Source organism: Belonocnema kinseyi, chromosome 9 (assembly GCF_010883055.1).
Source record: "Belonocnema kinseyi isolate 2016_QV_RU_SX_M_011 chromosome 9, B_treatae_v1, whole genome shotgun sequence".
In the NCBI taxonomy this organism is placed as follows: domain Eukaryota; kingdom Metazoa; phylum Arthropoda; class Insecta; order Hymenoptera; family Cynipidae; genus Belonocnema; species Belonocnema kinseyi.
In genome coordinates, this window is record NC_046665.1 from 226,450 (window position 1) to 249,772 (window position 23,323).

Genomic DNA, 23,323 nt, shown 5'->3' on the forward strand with positions numbered 1-23,323 from the left:
AGTAGGTGATTACAATTCAAAGCAAATGATACATCGTTTATAAATATAAGAAAAATTAGTGGTCCCAAATTGAAACCTTGAGGAACTCCAAATGAAGGCACAAACGGAAGAGGGGAATAAGCGCCATATTGAACCAAGTGATGACTATCAGTAAGATACGATGTTATAAGGAGCAAGAGCTCGTGGGGAATTTCCATTTTACGAATTTTATCAAGTAATAGAGCATGGTCAACTTTATCAAAAGCTTTAGAAATATCTGTGAAAATAACATCAACCTGATCATACTGGAGAAGGAAGTCCCTTATATGCTGCGTAAATACTAGTAGATTCGAAGTGGTAGATTTCCGGGGAATAAAGCCATGCTGAAATGTTGATATATTTTTTGCAATAAGGGTATATATAAAATCGTACAGGAATACTTAAAAAACTTTATAAAACCGATTTAAGATATCAATAGGCCTATAGTTAATAACTTCAGATTTCAGTCCTTTTTTGAATACAGGGCAGACTCTAGTATTTTTCCATTCCTTAGGATATATACCTCTTTCCAATGCTAGATTAAAGATTTTTGTCAGAATTGGGTTAAATACAAATTCACAATCCCTAACTACAAGAGCGGGAATCATATCAGGCCCAGCAGTAATTTTACTTAATAACTTTTTTTTTGCTTTTGACACATTACTTTCGGAAAATTGAATATTGTCACCCATTCGTCGCTGATACGCCTCACTTAGTAACAACGTAGGAACAGTAGACGTAGTGAAAACACTACTAAAGTAGTCAGCAAAAAATTGTACTATTTCCTGAGGAGCTGTATATTCGATATCATTAAAACTTATTACACCTGGCATTCGATGAACGCGCTTTGATCTATTGAAATATGACCAAAATGAAGATGGTTCTAAGACTATGCTTATTTCTGCTTTGCGCGTAAAACCAGCAAATGTAACTTCAATACGGTTTTTAACACTAGCACGTAACTTTTTGAACAGAACAAAATAGTAAGACTTATGCATAGTCTTCTTTATTCATAATGTGTCCCCTAAGGGTTTAAAGACTTCCATTCCTTACAATCTTTCCGTTTATATCTAATTTTTTACAACCTTATCCTTTCTATATATACAATTCTTTACGACTATTTACATACAGTCTTATATCTAGTTCCTTATTTCTATTTCCTGCGATAGCGCAATTTAGGACTTACTAGCAAACGAGTGAGCGCGCGAACGAAAGCGAGAGTGCAAGCGAGAGAGAGAGAGAGCATGAAAACGCAAACGCATCTTAGTCTACTTAACTTTTACTTTACCATTATTTAAAATTTTTACGCTTCTAATCTAAGCGACTTCCGTTTTCTTTTTCTTTAACTTTTTTACACCTCCATTTACCTTTTTTCATGTGAATTCTTTCATTCTCTCTCATTCGCCCCTCTAGCACCCTCAAACTCTTTCATCCATTCTTCTCCTAATCCATCTTCCCCTAGAATCTTACCACATTTTCTTGCAAGCTTCTTTTATCTTTTATTCCTCTCCTACATCCTTCCCATACATGCTCCCATGTTTCCTCCTCCCATTCACATATTCTACACTTTCTGTTCTCTTCTTTTTCCCAGTACATCCCCTCTCTTACCTCGTTTCCCAATCTAAATCTTGCTATTCTAGTCCACCTTCTCTCTCTTCATCCTATCTCTAAATAATTTGGCACCCCTTCCTTTTTTCTCATCTTATACCATTCATTGTATTTTGATTCCTCATTTGCTCCCCATATTTCCATTAATTGTCTTTCCCTCTCCCTTTTTCCAATTCTTCATAGTTTACTCCAGTCCCGTCTTCGATTTCTCTATCATTAAAGAACTCCCTCCTTTCTTCTTCCCAACTCGTTAATTCGATCGCCCTCCCTCTCCTCTCTTTTACCTCCATCAAACACTTTCTCGCCAACTCCCCTTCCTTTCCCTTCCTTAGCTTCGTCTCAAATTTCCATGTCCTTTTTCCCGCTCTCAAAGTTAACTTATCTCTTTGCGTTTCTTCTCTCACCATATATCCTGGCGTCTTCCAGTCTGCCCCTAGTGTCCACCTTAAATACCTTTCTTGTAAACTCTCAATATCTTTCCTTTCTTTCCATTACCATATCTCTGCTCCATAACCCAATACTGGCCATACCAGCGTATGAAATAACCACATTCTCCTTCTCCAATTTTTTTAAACCTTTTTCCTATTCCCCATATCTGTTTCATTACCCCTGCTGCTTTTTTTTGTCCTTTTTCTTATATGAGGTGTATGATCTCCATTCGCTTGCAAGATGTATCCCAAATATTTATACTCTTACTTCTTCTAACTTTATTCCTTTCCATCTCCCTGTCCATTCTTTCTTCCTTCCCCTTCCTTTTCTAAACCTCATTATCTTTGTCTTTTCTACATTTACATTCAGCTTTTTCCCATCTAAGTATTTCTCTAATCCTGTAATTAATACCGCCATCCCTTCTTCATCATCTGCCATCAACACTATGTCGTCTGCGTATGCCAGTGTATATATCTTTTCCTTCCCTATACTAACTCCTCCACAACCCTTTCTCCTCATTTCTTCTTCCAAGTCTGATATTAATAAATTAAATAAAAGTGGGCTCAGAGAACACCCTTGTCTCACACCTCTCACCAACCAGAAAATATCTCCTACTTGCTCTCCTAACTTTTCCCTGCTTTTTGTCTCTAAAAATTTCTGATACTCTCCTTAATAATCCCTCTCAAGTCCACGAACATTGCTATCATTTCCCCTTTTTCCCTTTTAATTCTCCTATTTACTAGATAGTTCAGAACACATATGATGTCCATTACCCCCATTCCTTTTCTAAACCCTATTTGATTCAGCGACTCGGTCTTTTTTTCTTCAACTTCTATCTTCAATCTCTCCGACAAAATAGTTACATATACTTTATACAGTGTTGGCATTAACGTCACCTCCTATAATCTTTAACCCCCTCTCCCTTGCCTTGCTTTACTATTGGTATAACTACTCCTTCTTTCCATAACTCTGGTCACCTCTCTCCTCTCCTTACTTGATTACACATTATTCATGCCCATTCGTCTATTTCCTCCCCTTCACATTTCCATACTTCATTTGGAATCTCATCTATACCAGGTGCCTTTCCGTCCTTCACTATTCCTAAAACTAACTATTTCTTTCCTCTAAATGTTCTCTTCCTAATTTTTTTTACCATATTTTCCTCCCTTTACAACTTTTCTATCTACTCCTCCTAGCAAATCCAAAAAATATTTTTTCTATTCTATCATTTCAATATCTTGGTTTACTCGTTTTCTTCTTTTTCTTTCTCTATTTACTACCTTCCATACCTCTTCTTCCGTCCTAGCCTTCTCCGCCTCTCCCTCAAACCTTTTATTCTCTTCCTCTTTCTTTTGATAAAACAACTCAGTATACTCTTTCTTTTTTTCCTATATTCTTCACCATTACATTTTTCTTTTATCCACTTTCTTAATTCCTTCGTGACCTCCTTTTTTCCTCTTTGCAGTCCTAATCCCACCCACTTCTATTCCCCCCTTTAATAACTTCATTTTTGTTTGTGCACTCTAATCCTATTTTTATTTCTCCTATCATTTTTCCCATCTCCTCGTCCACATTTCCCTCTCCCATTTTGATATGTCTTATTTTTTCTCTAAACTGTTATTTTCCTTCCCTTGACCAATCCCCTTTTCCTGCACTTTTTAAATTTGCTCCCCTTTTGCTCATATTGCTATTGCTTTTTTGTCCCTCTAATGACACTATTAAGGGAAAGTGATCCGAATCAATATATTCACCTACCTCCAATTTTTTAACCTTCTCTCTTACCTCATCATCCACTATCACATAATCAGTTACCGTCCCCCTTTCACTTCCTGAGCGTGTATATTCTCCTTTTTCACCCCCTTCTATATTTCCGCTTAAGATATACCATCCCATCTCCTGCAAGCTCTTCAACAACTTTTTTCCCTCCCCATTTAGTACCTAATCTTTGGATTTTCTTCCTCTCTCCTCCCGATTCCCCTTCTCCTCTGTCTCCTGTTCTCGCATTCAAATCCCCACCTATTATCATCCGAATCTCTTCTTTATTTTCTTCAATCATTTCTTTAATCTCCTCTGCTTTTTCCTGCATATCACAGTTCACATAAATCCCCACTACCTTCCACTTCTCTCCTCCCATTATTGCCTCTTCTACTATTACTCCCTCTTTTTGTTCATTCCTGTCTTTTTTATCTTTCCCTGCTATACATTCATTCCTTACTCCCATCACCATTCGTCGAATGGCTCTGCCCTTTTTATTGTTGCTCTTTGCATTTTGCACTTGCTATTTGTAACCTCTTGGTAACCTTCCCCTTACTCTTTCCAATCCCTTTTCATCTAGCCACATCTCCATCATTATGACTACATCCAAACAAACTTCCACACAAATCTGTCTCAATCTTCCAAAATATTTACCTCCCCTTTGCAATCTCATAATCCCTCAATTAATCTCTCACATCCACACCCTTCTACACACTTCCACAATCCACTCACCTCAAATTTCACCACAATATCAAAAAAACATATCACAAAGCCATAGGGATGGCCAATCCTTGTTCTTCAGACTCATGTAATGTGAATTTAAATCAGCTCTTTTAAAATTATACCGTATGAATTTGGAGTTATCTACCAATTTTGGTGTGGAATTCTTATTTTTTATATTTAAATAAAGCTGTACGCTTAATTGTGGATGGTACATATCCTCTGGTAGGAAAGGAGCAATAACGTAATTAATTCCGACTTCAAAGTTAGCAAAAACTAAATCAAGGTAACGATTATTACAATTTTCAATTGAATTAAATTACTTTAACTCAAAGTATTCACAAACAGAGGTGAATAAAGTTGCTTTGTTATCAATCTTGATATTAGTCAAATGATTTTTGAAGTTGGAAATATAAAAGTCCTCCAGAATAATAAATTTATGGTCACAAATTTCGCGGATAGATACCAGAGCTAGAAGAATCCTCTCAAGAATTTGGACTGAGATGACAGGTGGAATATAAATTACTATTATAATCACTCGTAATGCTGAGAAATAAATTTCTGCCCCTACAATGTTAATTAAAGGCGCTGCTTGAATTACAGCAGAAAGAATAATTTTTACGCAGTTGTATATTTTTTTAATTGAAAGAAGGACACCACCACCAGTCTTATCTACTCGGTCATCCCTAAAAACCTAAAATACGTTCGAATCAAACACCTCAGCGCTGTTAGTAGATAGTTTTAACCAAGTTTCTGTGAAGGCAATAATTTCGTAATCACAAATATCAAGAGAATTGGTTAAATGTAGCAACTTACTATTTATACCTCTAACATTCTGGTAATATAACCTTACAGATGGAACAGCTGACGTTAGGGTGTCATTTTCTCCGTTTTCTTGGCAGGAACTATTACGGGGACGTCGTTTCTGTAAGTTATCCGGAGATCCTTCTCTCCTCTGGCAAGACGTTCGTCTAGTATCCTCTTCTGCTCCTTGAAATTGCGTTGTTACATCAATGTTTGACCTCGGAAAATTCGATATTCCTTCATTGCATCCGGAATCGAGTTCTTTTTCTTCATCCTGACATATACTTGAATCATTGATGAGGCATCTGCTTCTGACCGAAATTTGACCTTGACAGGAAGAAATTGATAAAGATAGATTAATTATTTTAAGCACGTCAATGGCCTGAATGATATCACTGCTTGACGGAGAGACATCCGCTTTAGTCTCAATTTCGGGTAAGTCAACAGAACTAGTATTTTCAAAAACATTATTTTCAAGTTCTGTCAAACGCATATCCATTTGAGATGCGGTAGGACAGACATATTCAATTTTAGATAAAAGATTGTCAACAGAGATACGCGTTTTCTCAAAATCACTTTTTAGTTCTGTGTGACTTTTCGTATTCTGTCTTCATAATATTTTTTAGGTCATCAAGCATAGATTGAAGTTTGTTAGTGCCAATAGTTATCGTACTTCTTCTATCATCTTCAGTCGGGGAGTTTGATCTAGATCTGCAGCAACGTTGAAAAATGCCATCAGCGCTGCATCTAACCTTTGAAGCACACACATTGTGATAGCGGGAAGGACATCCCTTGCATTCTACGAATCCATCATCAAGATTAATCTGTTGCTTGCATTTCCCATAAGCACAGAAGTTGTTAGCATCAAGCAGGTTTTCATTGCGAGTGTTATTGTTTACATCCATTAGCACAGCTGATTTTATTTATAGACACACAGCTCTGTGCGATCGATAATGTTATGTAGCCAACTGTCTTATCGATAACGTTAATTGAAATTAAGTTCCACTATACAAGTAACTAGAAGTTAGGAGAATCAAACATACTCAATTAATTAGAGCCAAAGGACAAGCAAAAATTATAGCAAGTCAAGAGAAAAAACTCATTATCTCAGAAACTAAAATCATCCATGAAAAAGTAGTCATCTCTAATAAAAACAAGGCACTGCTGACACATCACTATAACCGATACAACGCTAATAGTCACACAAGAACATAGAATATAACGTTGATGAACAGACAACGAGATCGCGCGTGCTCACATGTCAGCGGCCATATTGCCATATTAACTCTTAAATGAATAACTCTTAAAGGAATTAAAATGATTTTATTGAAAATTCAGGTTCCTTCAGACATTTTAGAGATTTTTAAACAAGATTCAGAATATTTTGTAGGACCTTCAATTATTTACAAGAATTCACGGTATTCATAAATATTTTTAATATTTTAAGCTATTTTAACAGATTACATAGAATCTTGTGATCACACGAGACTTTTAAGGGGCTTCAGGGAGTTTTGTTCTATTTCCAATGCTTTTAAGATCGATTTTGAGGGATTTCAAGAAAACCTCGAAATTTAACAAAATGAAAGTCAAGGGATTTTTGGGTATTACCGAGGAATGTGACAGAATTCAAAGGATTTGATTGAATATCAAGTTTTTTCAGAAATTTTCAGAGATTTTAAAGATTTTTAATAAGATGCAGAGTATTTTTAGCACCTCCAATTAATCCGCAGGATTCATGGTGTACGGAATTTCACAAGATTTAGGAAATTTTCGCATTCCTAAGAGATTTTAAAGAATAGACAGTGGGAGTTAAAAGCGGTTAAATGGAATTTAATAAAAAAAATAAATAGAAAATAAAGGAGGAAAGGATGTTCGTATAAAGCATCATGTCCAATTGAAGAAAAGAGCAAGGAAACGAATACTCTTTCTCTAATCGATTGAATTGCCGATCAACGTCAAGATGAGTACTTTTTCAAAATTCCATTAAATTATTTTATTATAAATTTAATTTCCGCTAAAATACAAACGAAAAAGAATAGATCTAGGGAAAATATTTTAACCCATTTTAAATTTCATTATATATTCTGTTTCTTTTAGTTGAAATTTTGTTTTAAGATTGACGATCCTGACACATGCATGCGTACGCGTATGCAAAATGCTCACACGAAAACATAATTTAAAAAAAATTTTGACATTCAGTGTAATCTGTTAACTAAGTTAGTTTCAATTTGTAAATGGCTAAAAATTTTTAATCGGTGAAGAAATAAATTTTTTGAAAATAAATTAAAAATAATTGATCACGTTAAAAAAGGTACGGCCGTAATCGATATCGCAAGGGAAATCGATTTTCATGTTAGTAACATTTATAGGTAAGGTTAAAAATGCGATAGTTTATTTACGATTGAAGTTTAAATTAATTTGCTTTTAGGTTTTTTACAAAGAAAAATAATATTTAAAAATAAGTTTTAAAATTTATTCTCAGAGTTTATCAATTCGTGTTACATTTTTATTAAACATTACACAATTATCAAACTAATATAAAATACAAGTTATTTTATATGGAAAGACTTACGTGTCGGTCCAGAGTTCTCAAATTTTTAATTCTTTTTTTCTTAATATAACTTGTAACAAATCAGAAAGTTCTTTTTAGGATTGGTATGCAAAGTTAACATAATAATCTCTGAATGTTCTCTGCTACATTTCTCCTTATCTGCCAAATTTTGACCTTCACTTTTTTATATATATTGGATTTTCTCAACCAATTAGATATGAGGATAAAGCACAAGGGGTGAATGATTTTGGATGTGGTGGGAGAACAGTGTCATTTCCACCTTAACATGCCAAGGAGAATGAAAAGAAAGAGAGATATAGAGACCTTATAAGGGAGTTGCGACGATTGTACCCGGAATATTCTGTTAAAGTAATCGTCCTTATCATCGACGCGCTTGGAGGTGCTAAGCTTTCACTGTTAATAAGCCTGAAAAGCATTTCTGCATGTCAACAATATTCTAAAACAATTGCGGGACTGTAACTCTCTCTCCCTCTCTCTCCCTTTCTCCCACCCCCTCTCTGTTCACAAAAGCCCCCACTACCTTCCACTTCTCTCCGTCCATCTTTACTTCTTCTACTATTAATCCTTTTTGTCTTTTCTTCTCTTTCTTATCTTTTCCTGTTATGCATTTATTTCTTACACCCATCACCATTCCTCCTACTGCTCTAAGTTTTTGTATTCTTCCTCTTTGCATTTTGAACTTGCCATTTTTAACCTCTTGGTAACCTTCCCCTTACTCTTTCCCATCCCTTTTCATCTATCGAAGCCTCCATCATTATTACAACATCCCATTGTGTTAAATTTCTCATAAACTCCCTATCCTTTCTCTCTAATCCTGGTATATTCCAGTAACATATTTTCCATTTACCTTACTCATTTTGGAGGTATTTTTCCATGGTATCACAACAGCTTACGAGTATAAATCAGAGTCGAGTGTGCAAGAGAGACAGAAATATGATAAGCACGCCCAAAAGGGTGGAGCTTGTTAGTGACAAAAAAATGTTGACAGCCATTCATAGTTGGAATATTTTCAGAAAAAAGGTTACGTAGTAAAAAAAGTTTGAAAAAAATTACCTCGGAGAAAGTCTTCATCAGGGGACCGTCAACTTGGTTCAGGCAAAACCTCAAAAAAAAAAAATTTCCCGAGAGATTTTGTATGTGGTAGCCGGTAGCAAATACATGGGGTGCCTACGAGACGCGTAGTAGCGTCTGAAAGTCGCCCTTGGTACATCGTGCTCTGTACAACGTACTACAAGGAACGAGAAAAACAACATTCAAAGTGCACACAGGAATTGTCGAATGTGCAAAAATCTTCAAGAAGAAGATGGAGGAAGCACCTCAAGGTTGCTGTTATGTTCTAACAATTGACTTTGTGTAACAATTGTTTATATGTTCTACATTAACAATTTTCCGAAAATCGTGCGAAAATTTATGTTTCCGCGAAACTCCGCGTTTTTCTCAGCTTCATAATTCAAGTAAAGTTCTTACTGTCTGGAAAATAAAAAATTCAGATGCGACTTTCTGTGATTCTCGATGCAATCGATTTGTTTGTGTGTGGTCGCGACGCTAGAGAACGGGAGAGACTGACTGGCCAAGTAAGAGGCGAGTGCGGGACTACTGTAACGTAGCCGCCATTTTGTTTCTGAAAAATCTGAATTCAAATTTGAAATCAGCGACCCCAAAAACATATTTAAACTAAGTTTTATGCGAATCTAATCACAATTTTCAAAAAGTCTCCCCCATTTTGTTTTTGTAAAATATGACTACAAATTTGGAATCAGCGACTCTAAAAACCTACATACATCAAGTTTCATGCAAATCTGATAACAATATCGAAGAAGTGTCCGCCAGTTTGTAATTTTTGGGCGTTTCAGATCACTGTGCAGTGGGTGGTAGTTTGTCGAGCGGACGGTTTTTGGCTTCCTGAGACCTTCCTATTGTTTGAGATTAGACACGGCGGAGAAAAATCAGAATTTTGTACAATAATAATTAATTCAATTTTAATATACTGTATTAGCATCGTTATATTATTCTGAGTAAATAAAAAAAGGTTGATAAAAATCGGTCAATATTTTCAATCTCAGTTGATATTTAAAGCTTTATCTACTTGACTCCTTTACGAATCCAAGCATACCGCACAAGTAATAATTGTTAACAATAGTTTTTCATTTACTAATCGTAAGGAGTCGAAATAAAGTTTGAGACGTTGAAAATGCTCTTTTTCAATTTTCTTCTAATCGAAACATATGGCGGAATATGTTTTTAATATCAATATCAATTATTAAAATTTGACAAATATTCCTTCTACATTATTTACTTACGAATTGAGACATACCACATACGTCAATGAAAATACACGAATGGCGCAGATTGCCGGAGTTGCAGTACTGGGCATCTATACTCGGCCAGTACTGGCTGGTAATGCTTCACAATGATGCCTTGTACTGGATCTGTACTGGCAAACCGTTGGCGGATGTTTCCGTACCTTTTTCATATAGGATCTAGCCTATTTTGTAAATTTTAGAAATAATCATCACAAGGCAACATTTATTGTAATTAAAATTGTATTTATGAAACATTGCTGCTTTAGGATGGCGAATTGTTTAAAATTTATAGAAAAAGAAACAATATATTTTACATAAGGATGATGTAAAAAATAGCATTATTCACGTTTTATTCAATATCTTAATTCGTGCGTTAATCACAATCCATTGCACGTCTATACCTATTTTTGAATTATCTTGAAGACTTAAAAATATTTTTAAAGATTTGTTTAAAATTGATAAATTTATAAAGACACCGAGAACTTTGAAAGCGATTACAATAATTTAAAGAAATTTTCAAGATTTTATGGTATTTTATAAACTACAAAGACATTATCACCAGTTTTTTATTTAGAAGTATTTTACGTGATTTGAAAACACTCGAAGGAATTTTTTTATTAATTTTATTACTTTTATGTATTTTTAAAGCTTTTGCAATACTTTAGGGTAAACAATGTTCTATAATTTCTGAAGATATGAAACGAATTTACAGGATGTACGAGGTTTTAAATTGTTTCAAAATATTTAACATTATCTCATAAGATTTTTAAAGGCTGTCTATGATTTTGAGGGATTTAACAACTATCAATGTACTTCAATACATTTTCCATGCATTCATAAAATATAATTTGAATATTTTATGATATTTTTAAATATTCCATGGCATTCTCAAGATATGTAAACAATTTCATGGGATTTCCAAGGGTTTTAATAATTATTGTATAAACATTATTGAATAAATAATAAAATAACCAATTAATACTTACATTATATTGTACAGTTATTTCAGTTATTGTTTAATTAGTGAAAATATAAAAAAGTATATACGAGGTGTGTTCAAAAAGTAAGGTGTCTTTTCAATTTTCGCGGGCTACGTACATTAAATTTTTTAATTTTTTGTTTTGTTGTGTTGGTACACTCGTCACGATCATATGTTCACAGTTTTGACTATATAGCTCGTGTTGTCTTTCTGGCAGAGGTGTAAAAGGTTAGAACGGTTTGGTGTGCCCGGCGATTTTCTTCTTTCGAAAAACATGGAGCAAAGAGTTTGCATTAAATTTTGTGTGGAAAATGGAATCTAGTGCTCTAAAACTCTTGAAATGTTGACAGTTGCATACGGTGAGTCTACTCTGAGTAAGAAAAATGTGTATAAGTGGTACGAGCTGTTTCAAGAAGGCCGAGAGGGTGTCGAAGACGAACCTCGCCCTGGACGTCTCAGCACGTCAACAACAGATGAAAACGTTCAAGCAGTGGAAGAAATGGTGTTGAAAAATCGCCGAATTACCATCAGAGAAGTTGCTGAAGATGTTGGCATATCGGTTGGCTCATACCATGCTTTCTTTCGGACGTTTTGGGCATGAGACGTGTGTCAGCGAAATTTGTTTCAAAACTGCTTAGTTTTTATCAAAAGATCCATCGCATGACCATCGTTTAGAAGATGTTGAATGAAGTTAATAATGATATTCACCGGATTTGGCCCCCAGTGACTTTTTTCTTTTTCCAAAACTGAAGAGACCCATGAAAGGACATCGATTTTCAACGATTGAGGAGATAAAAACTGCATCACTGAAAGAACTCAAGGCCACAAAATGATTATCAGAAGTGCTTCGATGATTGGAAAAAGCGTTAACACAAGTGTATTATATCTGAGGGGGATTACTTTGAAGGGGAAAACATAAGTATTGAGGAATAAATGAATACTTTTTGAGAAAACCCTAAAGTCACCTTATTTTAATATTTACCAATTTCATCTGTATATCTTGAAAATTACACCTGCAATAATTGTTACAAAAAAAAACATTAATTCCCTCCCCAAATAACGTCCAGAAAATATTCCAATCTTAAAATCATGCGCAAGTTGTAAGTTGATATTGATTGTAATTCCGATTGTTTATGATGAAAATTACCAAATTTATTCCATTTGTTTAAGAGACAAAAACGTACTATTCTTTTGCAGCCATTTTTAACATATTTAATTTTTAAAAATCAATTAGCGGCTAAGCGAACGTTACACTATAACTCTTCAGGATCAAAATTTGCTAAGAAAAAGTTATCCCCACCAAAAGAAAAGTACCTTTTTTAATAACAAATAGCTTTTCTCGAAAACTATTTATTATTTTGAGCTCAAATTTTGCATATACTATCAGCTCCATAAAACACACTATTCCAGAGAGTTTAATGGATGTGCAGGTACTTTTCGCAAAAATAACTAGATTTTGCAAAATGGCCATTTTTGCCGGTTTTTATTACTTTTTTAGAGAACAAATCAAACAGTCTCATTGTGCGACCTACCAAATAAAAGATCTTTTTAACATCTTTAATTAATGATTTAACTTGTTTTATCGCAAATCAATACGTTCATCGCAAGCTCCATAACATCTGATTTCGCTAACTTTAAACATTGCGCAATTCGTTATGAACAAATATTTTTGCCTGCAAATATATAGGCCTTCATCCCAATCATGGACACTACATCATGGCATATCTCGTTTCATTCTAAAATTTTGAGGTGAAAAAACCCTTCATTCCCTGGACTACAACTCTAATTGTTGACTCCGGGATTTTTGAGGACCTAATGAAACAGTGTGGGTGGGGGAGCAAGGTGAGCCTTGCATGAAAAATTCTATTTTGCCGTTTAACTGTAAAAAATACCAGAAAAGATGATTAAACAAAAAACGTGCATCCAAAAAAGATCTACCAATTCCTTATGAATTACTTTTTCTTATGACCCGTAGTTTTCGCTTTATTCATAAAAAGGATTTAAAATTTAAAAAATTAAATTTTGAGACAAGCGACAGAACTTGTGAAAAAAATGAATAGACAAAAGTTCCTCATCCAAAGAAAGTAAAACTCATTCATTGTCATAAAGAACTTTTTCATAGGACACGTAGCGTTTGTGTCAATCATAAAAAATAATATTCGAAGAAGAATCATTAATTTTTTTGTTACTGGTACGAGACGAAAAAAAAAAGTCATAGAAAAAAGTTGTTCACCAAAAACGGATGTACAAATTTGTTAATGATCATTTTTAGGTAGGACGAGTACATACACAAGAAATAAATAAGATTACATGTTTTAATCCGAAAAAAGTAAGATTGAAAATAAAAAAATAAAATTTTTAGAAAAATGACACCAAGAAAAAAATGAAAAAGTTATTTAACCAAAATATATCTACTCTTGCGGTAAAAAACTCTTGTTATCAAAATAAATAAAAAAAATTACTTTTTGAAAAAGGAAAGACGCTGCAAAAACATTTTATGAAAGCAAATTTTTCGCCTAAATTATTTCTACTAATTTATTTGGAACCACCGTACGATAGGATGTGTATTTTTAATTTGAATAGTGAAAAATAAAATTGGAAATGAACCATTTAAATTTAAACAAATTTAAATAAAATGTTTCATAACCATTCCTTTCTTAATAAAATTCTTTTTTTCTATGGATAAAACGGAATTTCTGTCGAAAATTTACCTATATTGTTACAAAATCGTTTCTTTTTGTTTGAAAATTTATATTTATTTGAACTCTACTTTTGCAGAAACGTATTTTTCCCTGATGGCAAATATATTATTAGGCTTCAGATACATCTAAATATTAGTTCCCATTTTTAAAAATCAAAAGCCGTAATTGTTGGGTGAATTTGTACGTATATCGGGTGATAAGTATGCAAATTCGAAAAACAAATGTTCCATATTGTGCATTGTGATACTTTAAAAATTCCAATACAATTGACTGAATATGAATAAGAGAGTGTTGTTTCACCTTTAGTATAATAAGACATGAGTTTTGTATGTGAATCATGTGTCACATCTCAAAACAAGGCGAAATTTATTGACGCTGTAGCAACCTACGAAATTTACAACTCACTCTGCTCCCTTTGTTGCAGAATCCCTTCCCGGAGAAATATTTTGTTTTGCAAGGTGTTTCAGAGGACGTGTATATTTTATCGGTTGAATGAAACAATTTTCAAAGAAAGTTATGAATATTTAAGCTTCCGAAAGCGAGGAACGCAACAAAAAGAAATTTGTCAAATATTATTTTTTGAAAGGGTTAAAATTTCTAAAGTAATATTTCAGTATATTTCGAAACTATCTCCGTGATATGCTTCGATCAGACGATAATTCATATAGAGCATTTTCAAAATTTCAAACTTTATTTTTACTTCTTACGACTATTTTATATGAAAGCATTGTTCACAATTTTAAATGATGTGTTATGCTTGGAATGGGTTGTTTTGCTTTTGGAGACATGTCTTTTAGGCGTAATTTCTCCGAAAGTATTGTGAAAAATATGACATGTGGTATGTCTGGATTAGGAACATAACGAGCTATATGTATGTGTTATCAGAAGTGAAATAATGTTTATTATATCAAAAATAGAATTGGTCAAAGTTACCCTGCTTTTGAAGAATTATTACATTCAATTTTTCATGCAAAAAGTCGCTTCTAAAAGTATATATCATTCGAATCAACTTTCCGGGATGAGGTAAAGGGTATGTACTGCATTGAGTACAACAGCGTGGGCGTGCTCAACGCTTTCTCTAGCATTTGGCTGCAAGGATCGGTAGTTACTTGCCTTAAATTTAACCCAAAAATGCTTTTCGCTTATGCATGTTTCTTAGTATTTATTTAAAAGCAATAATTCCTTCATACATGTTAATGTTTTCAGAAAGACTTTATCTACGTTTATGTAACATGCAATTTTCGAAATAATCATCACAAGCCGATAAATTGGCCTTCAAAAGTCGGGTAACTTAGAACAATCATATTTTAAATATAATAAACATTATTTCACTTTTGATTAAACATAGTCATAGCTCGTTATTTTCCTAATCCAGACATACGACATGAGTCATATTTTTCACAATACTTTAGGAGAAATCACGCCTAAACGACATGTCTCCAAAAGCCCATGTACACAGCCCTCTTAAAGAGACATTTTTTTAGCTCTGGCACAATTAAAATTAAGAGAATTTATTCAGTCATAAAAAAGAGGTGTCCTAAAACTTTTGCATGGTAGTATACCTTTAAATCATAATTATGAACATATTTAGTGATAAAGATGGGTCATTCCATATTATTTGTTTATTTAATAAGCAAATGCATAGTTTGGTCGTTTACAGACAGAAAGTAATAGTTTTTTTTCTAATCGTCTTCAAGTTGCATAAGTGGTAATGTTTAGTGACAAAAAATGGCTAATCAATATGATTTGTTTATTTTCTAAACAAATTCTATAAACAAATGCATAGTTTCACCATTTATAGATAGAAAGTGATCGTTTTGCTTTCTGATCGTCGTTAAATAATTATTGTGGTAATATTTAGTGCTGCAGGCTTGTTATTCCTTATTATTTGTTTAGTTTATAAACAAATTATATAAAAAAATGCATAGTTTAGGCATTTATTGCCAGAAAGGAATCGGTTTGCTTTCTTAGTATCTTTAATTTATATCAGTGGTAATATTGAGTGATAAAGATTGGTTATTCGATATTATTTGTTTATTTAATAAACAAATTTTATAAACAAATTCATAATTTGGTCATTTATAGACAGAATGTAATCGCTTTCCTTTATTGTTGTCTTCAAATTATATAAGTGATAATTTTTAGTGGTTATGAGTTCTCGTTCGATATTATTTGTCTATTATATAAATAAATTTGATAAATAAATGGAAAGTTTGGTCATTTATAGATATAAACTTAAAGTTTTTGATTCTTATCGCCTTCAAATGATATTACTAGTGATGTTTAATGATGAGGATGTGTTATTTGATCTTATTTATTTATTTTACAAACAAATGCATAATTTAGTCATTTGTGGACAAGCAGAAATCTTTTTTTACTACTGCCATTAGATGATATCACTTTAAATGTTTTGTGGTGTTTACGAAGAACTTATTTATTTCAGTCAACCTCACCCATATTTACGTAAAACATTCATCTACTTTGAACTTATATTTTTCATTAAATTAGTTTATAAAATAAACCAATATAATCGAATGATAAGTATTCATAGTATTCATATAAAGGTACTAAGAAAGAAAACCGATTACTTTCTGACAATAAATGCCTAAACTATGCATTTGTTTGTATAATCTGTTCATAAAGTAAACAAATAATAACGAATAAAAAGTCTGCAGCACTAAACATCACCACTATAAATATATTAAGACGATCAGAAAGCAAAGCGATCACTTTCTGTCTATAAATGGTAAAACTATGCATTTGTTTATCAAATTTGTTTAAAAAATAAACAAATGATATTGATTAACAATTTTTTGCCACTAAACATTACCACTTACATAATTTGAAGACGATTAGCAAGAAAAACTATTACTTTCTGTCTGTAAACGACCAAACTGCATTTTTTTATAAAATCTGTTTATTACATAAACAAATAATATTGAATGACAAATCTTTATCACTAAATATTTTCATAATTATAATTTAAAAGTACTAAGAAAGAAAAAAGATTACTTTCTGCCAATAAATGCCTAAACTGTGCATTTGCTTTTATAATTTGTTTATAAAGTAAACAACTTAAACCAGACAACAAATTTTGATGGTCAAATATGATCGGGTACATAAAATTAAGCAATTTCAACTTACAAATATACTTTGCAAGCCAAATTCCCATGATGTTGACCTTTTGTTATTATAATTAGTTTATAACAATTAGATTCAATTTCTTGCTAATTATTGATGTTCTTTAGATACATCGACATTCATTTTCATCGAGAGTGGGGTCAATTAAGTTACTCACTTAAAGGTGAAAAATAATAATGAAAAAATGTCCCCTTTTCGCTCTTTGTTTATTAATATAAAAAATATAAAATAATAAAAATTATAAAATTTAATCCATATACGCTCTTGCGCAACTATTGCTGATCACTTCTAAAAAAAATTGAAAATCGGTGAAGAATTGCAGACTGTAGGTGATTTTGAATAGTAAATTCTCGATTAGCCCACTGTACGTCGTGGCCTGTTCGAAATTTATTCCCCATCGCATTCACTACTAACACTGCCAGTACTTTCGCTAAACACCTCCCGCTTTTCCGTCGGTAACTGAGACCTATCCAGGCAAAAAGTACCTACTGCAGCCAACAGATGTCTCTCAAGGCGGCAGTCGCTTACCGCCCCAAATTTTCCCTTTCTTTGAACTATTTTACCCCTCAGAGCCCGTGCAGGCACCCTTTTCTCTCCCCTAAAATCCCCTAGCACTACGAAAACCACCCTTGACCACCATGAAGGCCCAAACTCCTGACTACGAAACTACCTCGCTTCCTTGCCAACCTATCTCACTTTCCCTATTTAGTCAAATCCCACAAGCACAACTACAATGAAAATTAATTTCTAACTCCCAAATTCACCTCTCACAATCATATTCACCTGCTAGGCTTCCACCCTCACATCCTCCAGACAAAGTCCGTAAAATCTCCTCACTACTTGTCACTGCACACTTTCTCACTACCGCCACCAACAACCCTCATACTCCACTCACACCCTCCAGACAAAGTCCGTAAAATCTCCTCACTACTTGTCACTGCACACTTTCTCACTACCGCCACCAGCATGCAAGTTCTACTTTCTTAGTATATACCCAATGGAAAAATATTCTGGGTTGGCGCTTTCATGTTAAAGTGACAGATAATCGTAAAATTCACGAAATATTAAGTATTTTTAAATATTACATGCTCAAAATCTTTTTTTCTAACCCTTTATGTAGATACAATATGCATTTCTTACCCGCTCATCCAGAGCAGAAGAAAACATTTTCGAGCTTGTAATAATTGAAAATATATAATATTAAGTGAATTTTACGATGATCAATTTCACTTTAACATGAACGCGTGAACACGAGATACTTTTCCATAGGGTCGACATTAAGAAGGTTTATATGTGGATACAATATGCATTTTTACCGCTTATCTGAATCAAAAATAATCATTTTTGAGCTTGGAAAACTTTAAAATATCTAATATTTCGTGAATTTCACTATTATCTGTCACTTTAATACGAACACGTGCAATGTATTCCGTCATCTTCTTCGTATTTAACTTTTAATGTATTCCTTCCTCTTCGTTAAATCACTTTGGCCGAATAATGGTTTTTGGCTCATCGTACTACGAGTGCTGGAGATCGATGATACTTTCTCTAATGAGAAAATAAGGTAGAATGCAGATGGAGTAGTTGGAGTATGTTGGTTGTCAACAGGATTTCAATTTCCCAGCCGTAATCTTCTAGGTGGTGAAATGATATCGAATTTTATAGTATAGTATTGGGATCTGAAATCATTACGTCGAAGGGGGATTTAAACAAAGATAACCGGAGACAACGGAGTCACTTTGCAACTGATACATTGTGTTGTTAATGAATTTTAATCGTTTTTCGTGCTTAGGATGTCAAAGATGTTGCTCAGCATTGTTGAAATTTGTAAATTTACGTTATCCACTCCTTCGTGTAAAAATTTTGTGGAAGGAGAAAAATTGTTACACGCTGGACAAATATTATTTTATAGAAAACAGCCGGATGATCGAATGAGCATAAAGCTAATTGCTTTTTGTTTACAATCGTTCAGTTTATGGTACCAGTTTTAAGTACCTTTTCCCTGCACTGAAATCTACAAAAAATACATTTTCAGACCATAATTCAGCATTTTTTTTATATACAAAGAAGGAAATTATTGACTCCAATAATAATGTTAATATTTTCTTGGCAGTTTTTGAAAAAAAAAACTTCAGCCAGGCAGAGCTCAATTTTTCAAAATATTTTCGATATGTATAAAAGATAAAAACGATTTTGCTTAATGTACCTTGGAGAACTTGTAATTAGTTCCTATCAAATTTTTGAGGTTATAAAATAAAATTATGTAGATATCAATGTGAACTTCCCTGTTCAAAATGAGTAATCCTCACTTTTAAAATTCAGAAAACAAACACACATATGTTTGAGGTTACCTTCTTCTCCAGCTTTAGAATATTTTGCCATTGTTTTCTCCGATTGATTATTTCTTCAGACCCACTTTTATCTTAGACAAGGGAACTTGATAACACCTAACGTCTAAGTTTTTGCTAGCCTTGCTTGAACATCCGAAAACAGAGCAAAATGTTTTACTTTTGCTTTTCCTCGGACTGAATTTCGTACCTAGATCGTCTATTTCTGTATTATCGGCGATTTTTTTTTTTAATTTGATGATTTAAATCTTAGCATTACAAATATATATTTATATTCTACTCTGAATCGCTGTATTTCAGATCCCAATAGGCTGGATTATTTTAATAAAGAGTATAAATTTAGGAGCGTAGGATTTTTAGAAAATAATATATTAATTTTTCTTCTTTTGCACCCTAAAGTACCAATATATTTATTGCTTCCTTCTACCTCAGGCAGCCGCCTCATCTATTAATATATTTGCTTCTATTTTCAGAATTCAGAGCTATTTACATTGACGTATGGTGCTCTCGTAGCACAATTGTTAAAGGACTACGAAAATGTAGAAGATGTCAACAAGCAACTAGACAGAATGGGCTATAACATGGGAATTAGGTTGATAGAAGACTTCTTAGCTCGCACAGGTTCTGGTCGGTGTTACGATTTTCGGGATACAGCAGAGAAGATTCAAACTGCTTTCAAAATATACCTTGGCATCACACCAACTATTACAAACTGGAGTGCCGCTGGAGATGAGTTTTCTTTATGCTTTGAATCCAATCCACTAACAGAATTCGTAGAACTCCCTGATAATTGTTTACATTTGAAATATTGCAATATTCTAACTGGCGTGTTACGTGGTGCTTGTGAAATGGTGCAGATGGAGATTGGTGCGTGGTTCGTACAAGATCAACTAAAGAACGACATTGTGACCGAAATGCGAGTGAAATTTATTAAGAGACTAGAAGACGCTATTCCAGCCGGAGAAGATTAGACCTATAGTGTGCTCAGAATTATAATTTTTAAAACTTTGTTTTGATCTAGAATATTGTGATACTTACACACTCAACAAACTCATTATGATACATAATGTACGTATTTTTAGAGCCTCTGATTGGCTGATCAATTGAATCTGTATGCGACTTTGATCCAGGAAAATTACAATATGTATGTAATATAACATAAAACTCGATTTTTAAAGTTTATTTGTTCATTCCTAAGGCAGTCATATTAAATTATTTATTTGAAATTAGGCCTGAAGCGCGCTAGTTCACTCGTACTTTATCGACTAAAAAAGTAGGCTGATGATTAGAATGACTAAAACTAAGAGAATATTTCAATTCGATAATTTTAAGAATGTCTTATTCAGATTAAACGCTAGCTCAACACAGAGAGAGGATTATCCATTCTAAAGAAAGTGAGAGTTTATCAAGCACTTTTAAAAATTAATTAATTTATTTGAGTGGCTGAATCGCCTCATATTCAAAATAGTATCCAGTAAAATTCGGATCATACTCCCTTCTAGAAATCTCACAGCCCCACATAACAAAATTTTTCTGTTGCCCGAGATAAACCACCATACCTAAACGTTTTTGAGGTCGCTCAATCCAAATCCGGGGTCAGTTTGACCCCATTAGGTCAGGATCAAGGTCAATTGAAGGTCAACATGAAGAAAAACCATTGGACCGGAGGAAAGCTCTAGTCTCAGACGGTTTTTCGCTAAATCCGAATTCGAGGTCACTTTTAGCCCACCGGGTCGGGATGATGGTCATCCCAAGGTCAACATTGAGAAAACCATGGAATCGAACTTATGGGGTCCAACTAACCCCGGATTCGGATTCAGAAGACATTTAGGGAGTACTTGGTACTTGGAATTTAGCACGTGATGGAAGCATCTACGTCTAGCGAGAATTGTTTAATGAAAGTCATTTACTTTTTTTAAATTATATAAAATTTAAGCAGTGTATATTACAAAACAAAGTAAGTCAACATTTTGTAAATAATTCTTACCAGATGAAATTGGTGCTTTAATGTTAGGATACGTATTTTGAAAAATATATCGTTTGCAAACTAAAAAAAATGTTTTACTACAATATTCGATATTATGGGAAAATAACAAAATTAGGAGACGAAAATAAATTACGCAATTAATACGATGACGAATCATATTTCCATTTTAATCGTTATTCCATTGAGCCAAAGTCGAGCAACCCGTTTCATTTTGCGACTTTTCATCTTCATTCGCCCTTTTTCTGCTCTTTGGTCAGTTGCATCTCGAGGATTATCATGCAATACGCGAAAGAAATTTAATTCATATCCAAAATCGTAGACAAATTAAACTACAAGAAGCAGGAGTACACCCGCCAACATGCCGTTTTCGTCGACCAGAATGATGTTCTCAACCATGATTACGCAGGAGCGGAATTCATCATATAATAATTCCAGTAAAAAACGAAACTTATATTAGCTAATTTTGTTTACAAAATTAATTTACGTGTAAGCTACCTACCATGTGTTAGTTTTATGTACAAAGCAAGTTGTTTATTTGTACAGTTACGTGAACTTGATTCAGCATTGCAAACCTGTCCCTATATGCACTTATTTTACCGTACACATATCCTTCACCTCCCACCACCGTCCCTGTAAGGGCTGTGCGGTCATGCACGCGAAAGTGGCCGATCAATTAAAAGAAGAGGACCGAAGAGCGGGAAGTTTAAATTGATTTTATTATGACGTCATGGGAATGCAGACAACCTTTTCGAGAAAATATTCATAACGTAAAACTAACTCATAAATGTCAGAATAGTAATATTTTTCAAGTCTAGTACAGTACAAGTGCGATAACTTTCCAACTTCGAGGCTGTAGGGGCGGAAAATTCCAGGAATTTCGGACAAATCGGATGCCCCCTCTATTAGCACGCTCTGGGTGCACGCATGCGTAAATCATGGACGCACATCATGAGCAAAATAGCACACATAGTGAGAGAACCCCAATTATTGTGCGTGCCGTACGTGTGATGAAATTTTAAGGGGAGTGCACACTTATTGGACGGCAAGTTATCCGACTTCTACTGTATGTAGTTTCTCAGCCATGCTCCATTATCTTGTCAATTGACGATCTTTCAGTGTCCCGAAAGACAATCAACTGTCCGAAATTTGAGATGAGAGTACCTATCTGATACGCTAACCTCAAATTTTTGATATTTTATTTCGTGACACTGAAAGGTCATCAATGGATAGAAGGATGGGACGTGGCTAAAAAAATACCTCCGGGCGTGTTCGACTTGGCAAGTATTCTTTAGTAGTTGTAGGGTTATACGGGTAAATAAAGTTTGATGAAAATAAGTTATCATTTTCCGAGAAAATTTACTGAAAATGTTGAGATAACAATTTTACGGTTTTTCAAAATCGACTTTGGATAGCTATTAAAAAACAAATTCTTAATTTTTTGCTAAAGTAAAAACTTTCTCCCGAGATATATGGATGCTAAATGAGAATAAAAAAAGGTTTGATTTAAAATAAAATGATTCTGTTACGAGAAGATCAATACAGAATATCACGGCATCACGGCACGAAACATTTTTTTCTAAAAATTAACAAAAATATTTTTTCGCTATGAAATTTCATTAATAAACAAATTGAAAGCAATATCAAGGCCAAAAGGTAAAAAAAGTATTTACGACGTTAAAATTGTAACTAAAGGGTGTTTTTTAAACGGTTTTATTTTTTAATTGAAATAAAATACACAAAAATTCGTGGACAACAATTGTTGTTTGTTTATTTTGGTAGCGTATAGTATGCAATTGAATCTTTTAAATAAATTTCCGACAAACTTCCACCGCGATTACGTTTAACAAATCTTATTTGGTCGCCCAATGTTTTGTCACTTTGTCGAGAACGACTTGAGAAATTTTACGAATAACGCGTTCAATATTGGCCAATTGAAATTATACTTTTTCGATATGAT

The 23,323-nt window shown here is 33.6% G+C and overlaps 1 protein-coding gene across 1 annotated transcript in view; it reads left to right on the top strand.

Moving 5' to 3' along the window:
* The window catches only part of LOC117180228 (trafficking protein particle complex subunit 3), a 46,555-nt gene extending 26,004 nt beyond the window's left edge, over positions 1 to 20,551 (top strand). Inside the window, exon 2 of the mRNA XM_033372614.1 lies at positions 19,853 to 20,551. Coding sequence (XP_033228505.1) covers positions 19,853 to 20,350 — 498 coding nt within the window. The 3' untranslated portion in view covers positions 20,351 to 20,551. The remainder of the gene's footprint in view (positions 1 to 19,852) is intronic.
* Positions 20,552 to 23,323: the final 2,772 nt, after the last annotated feature.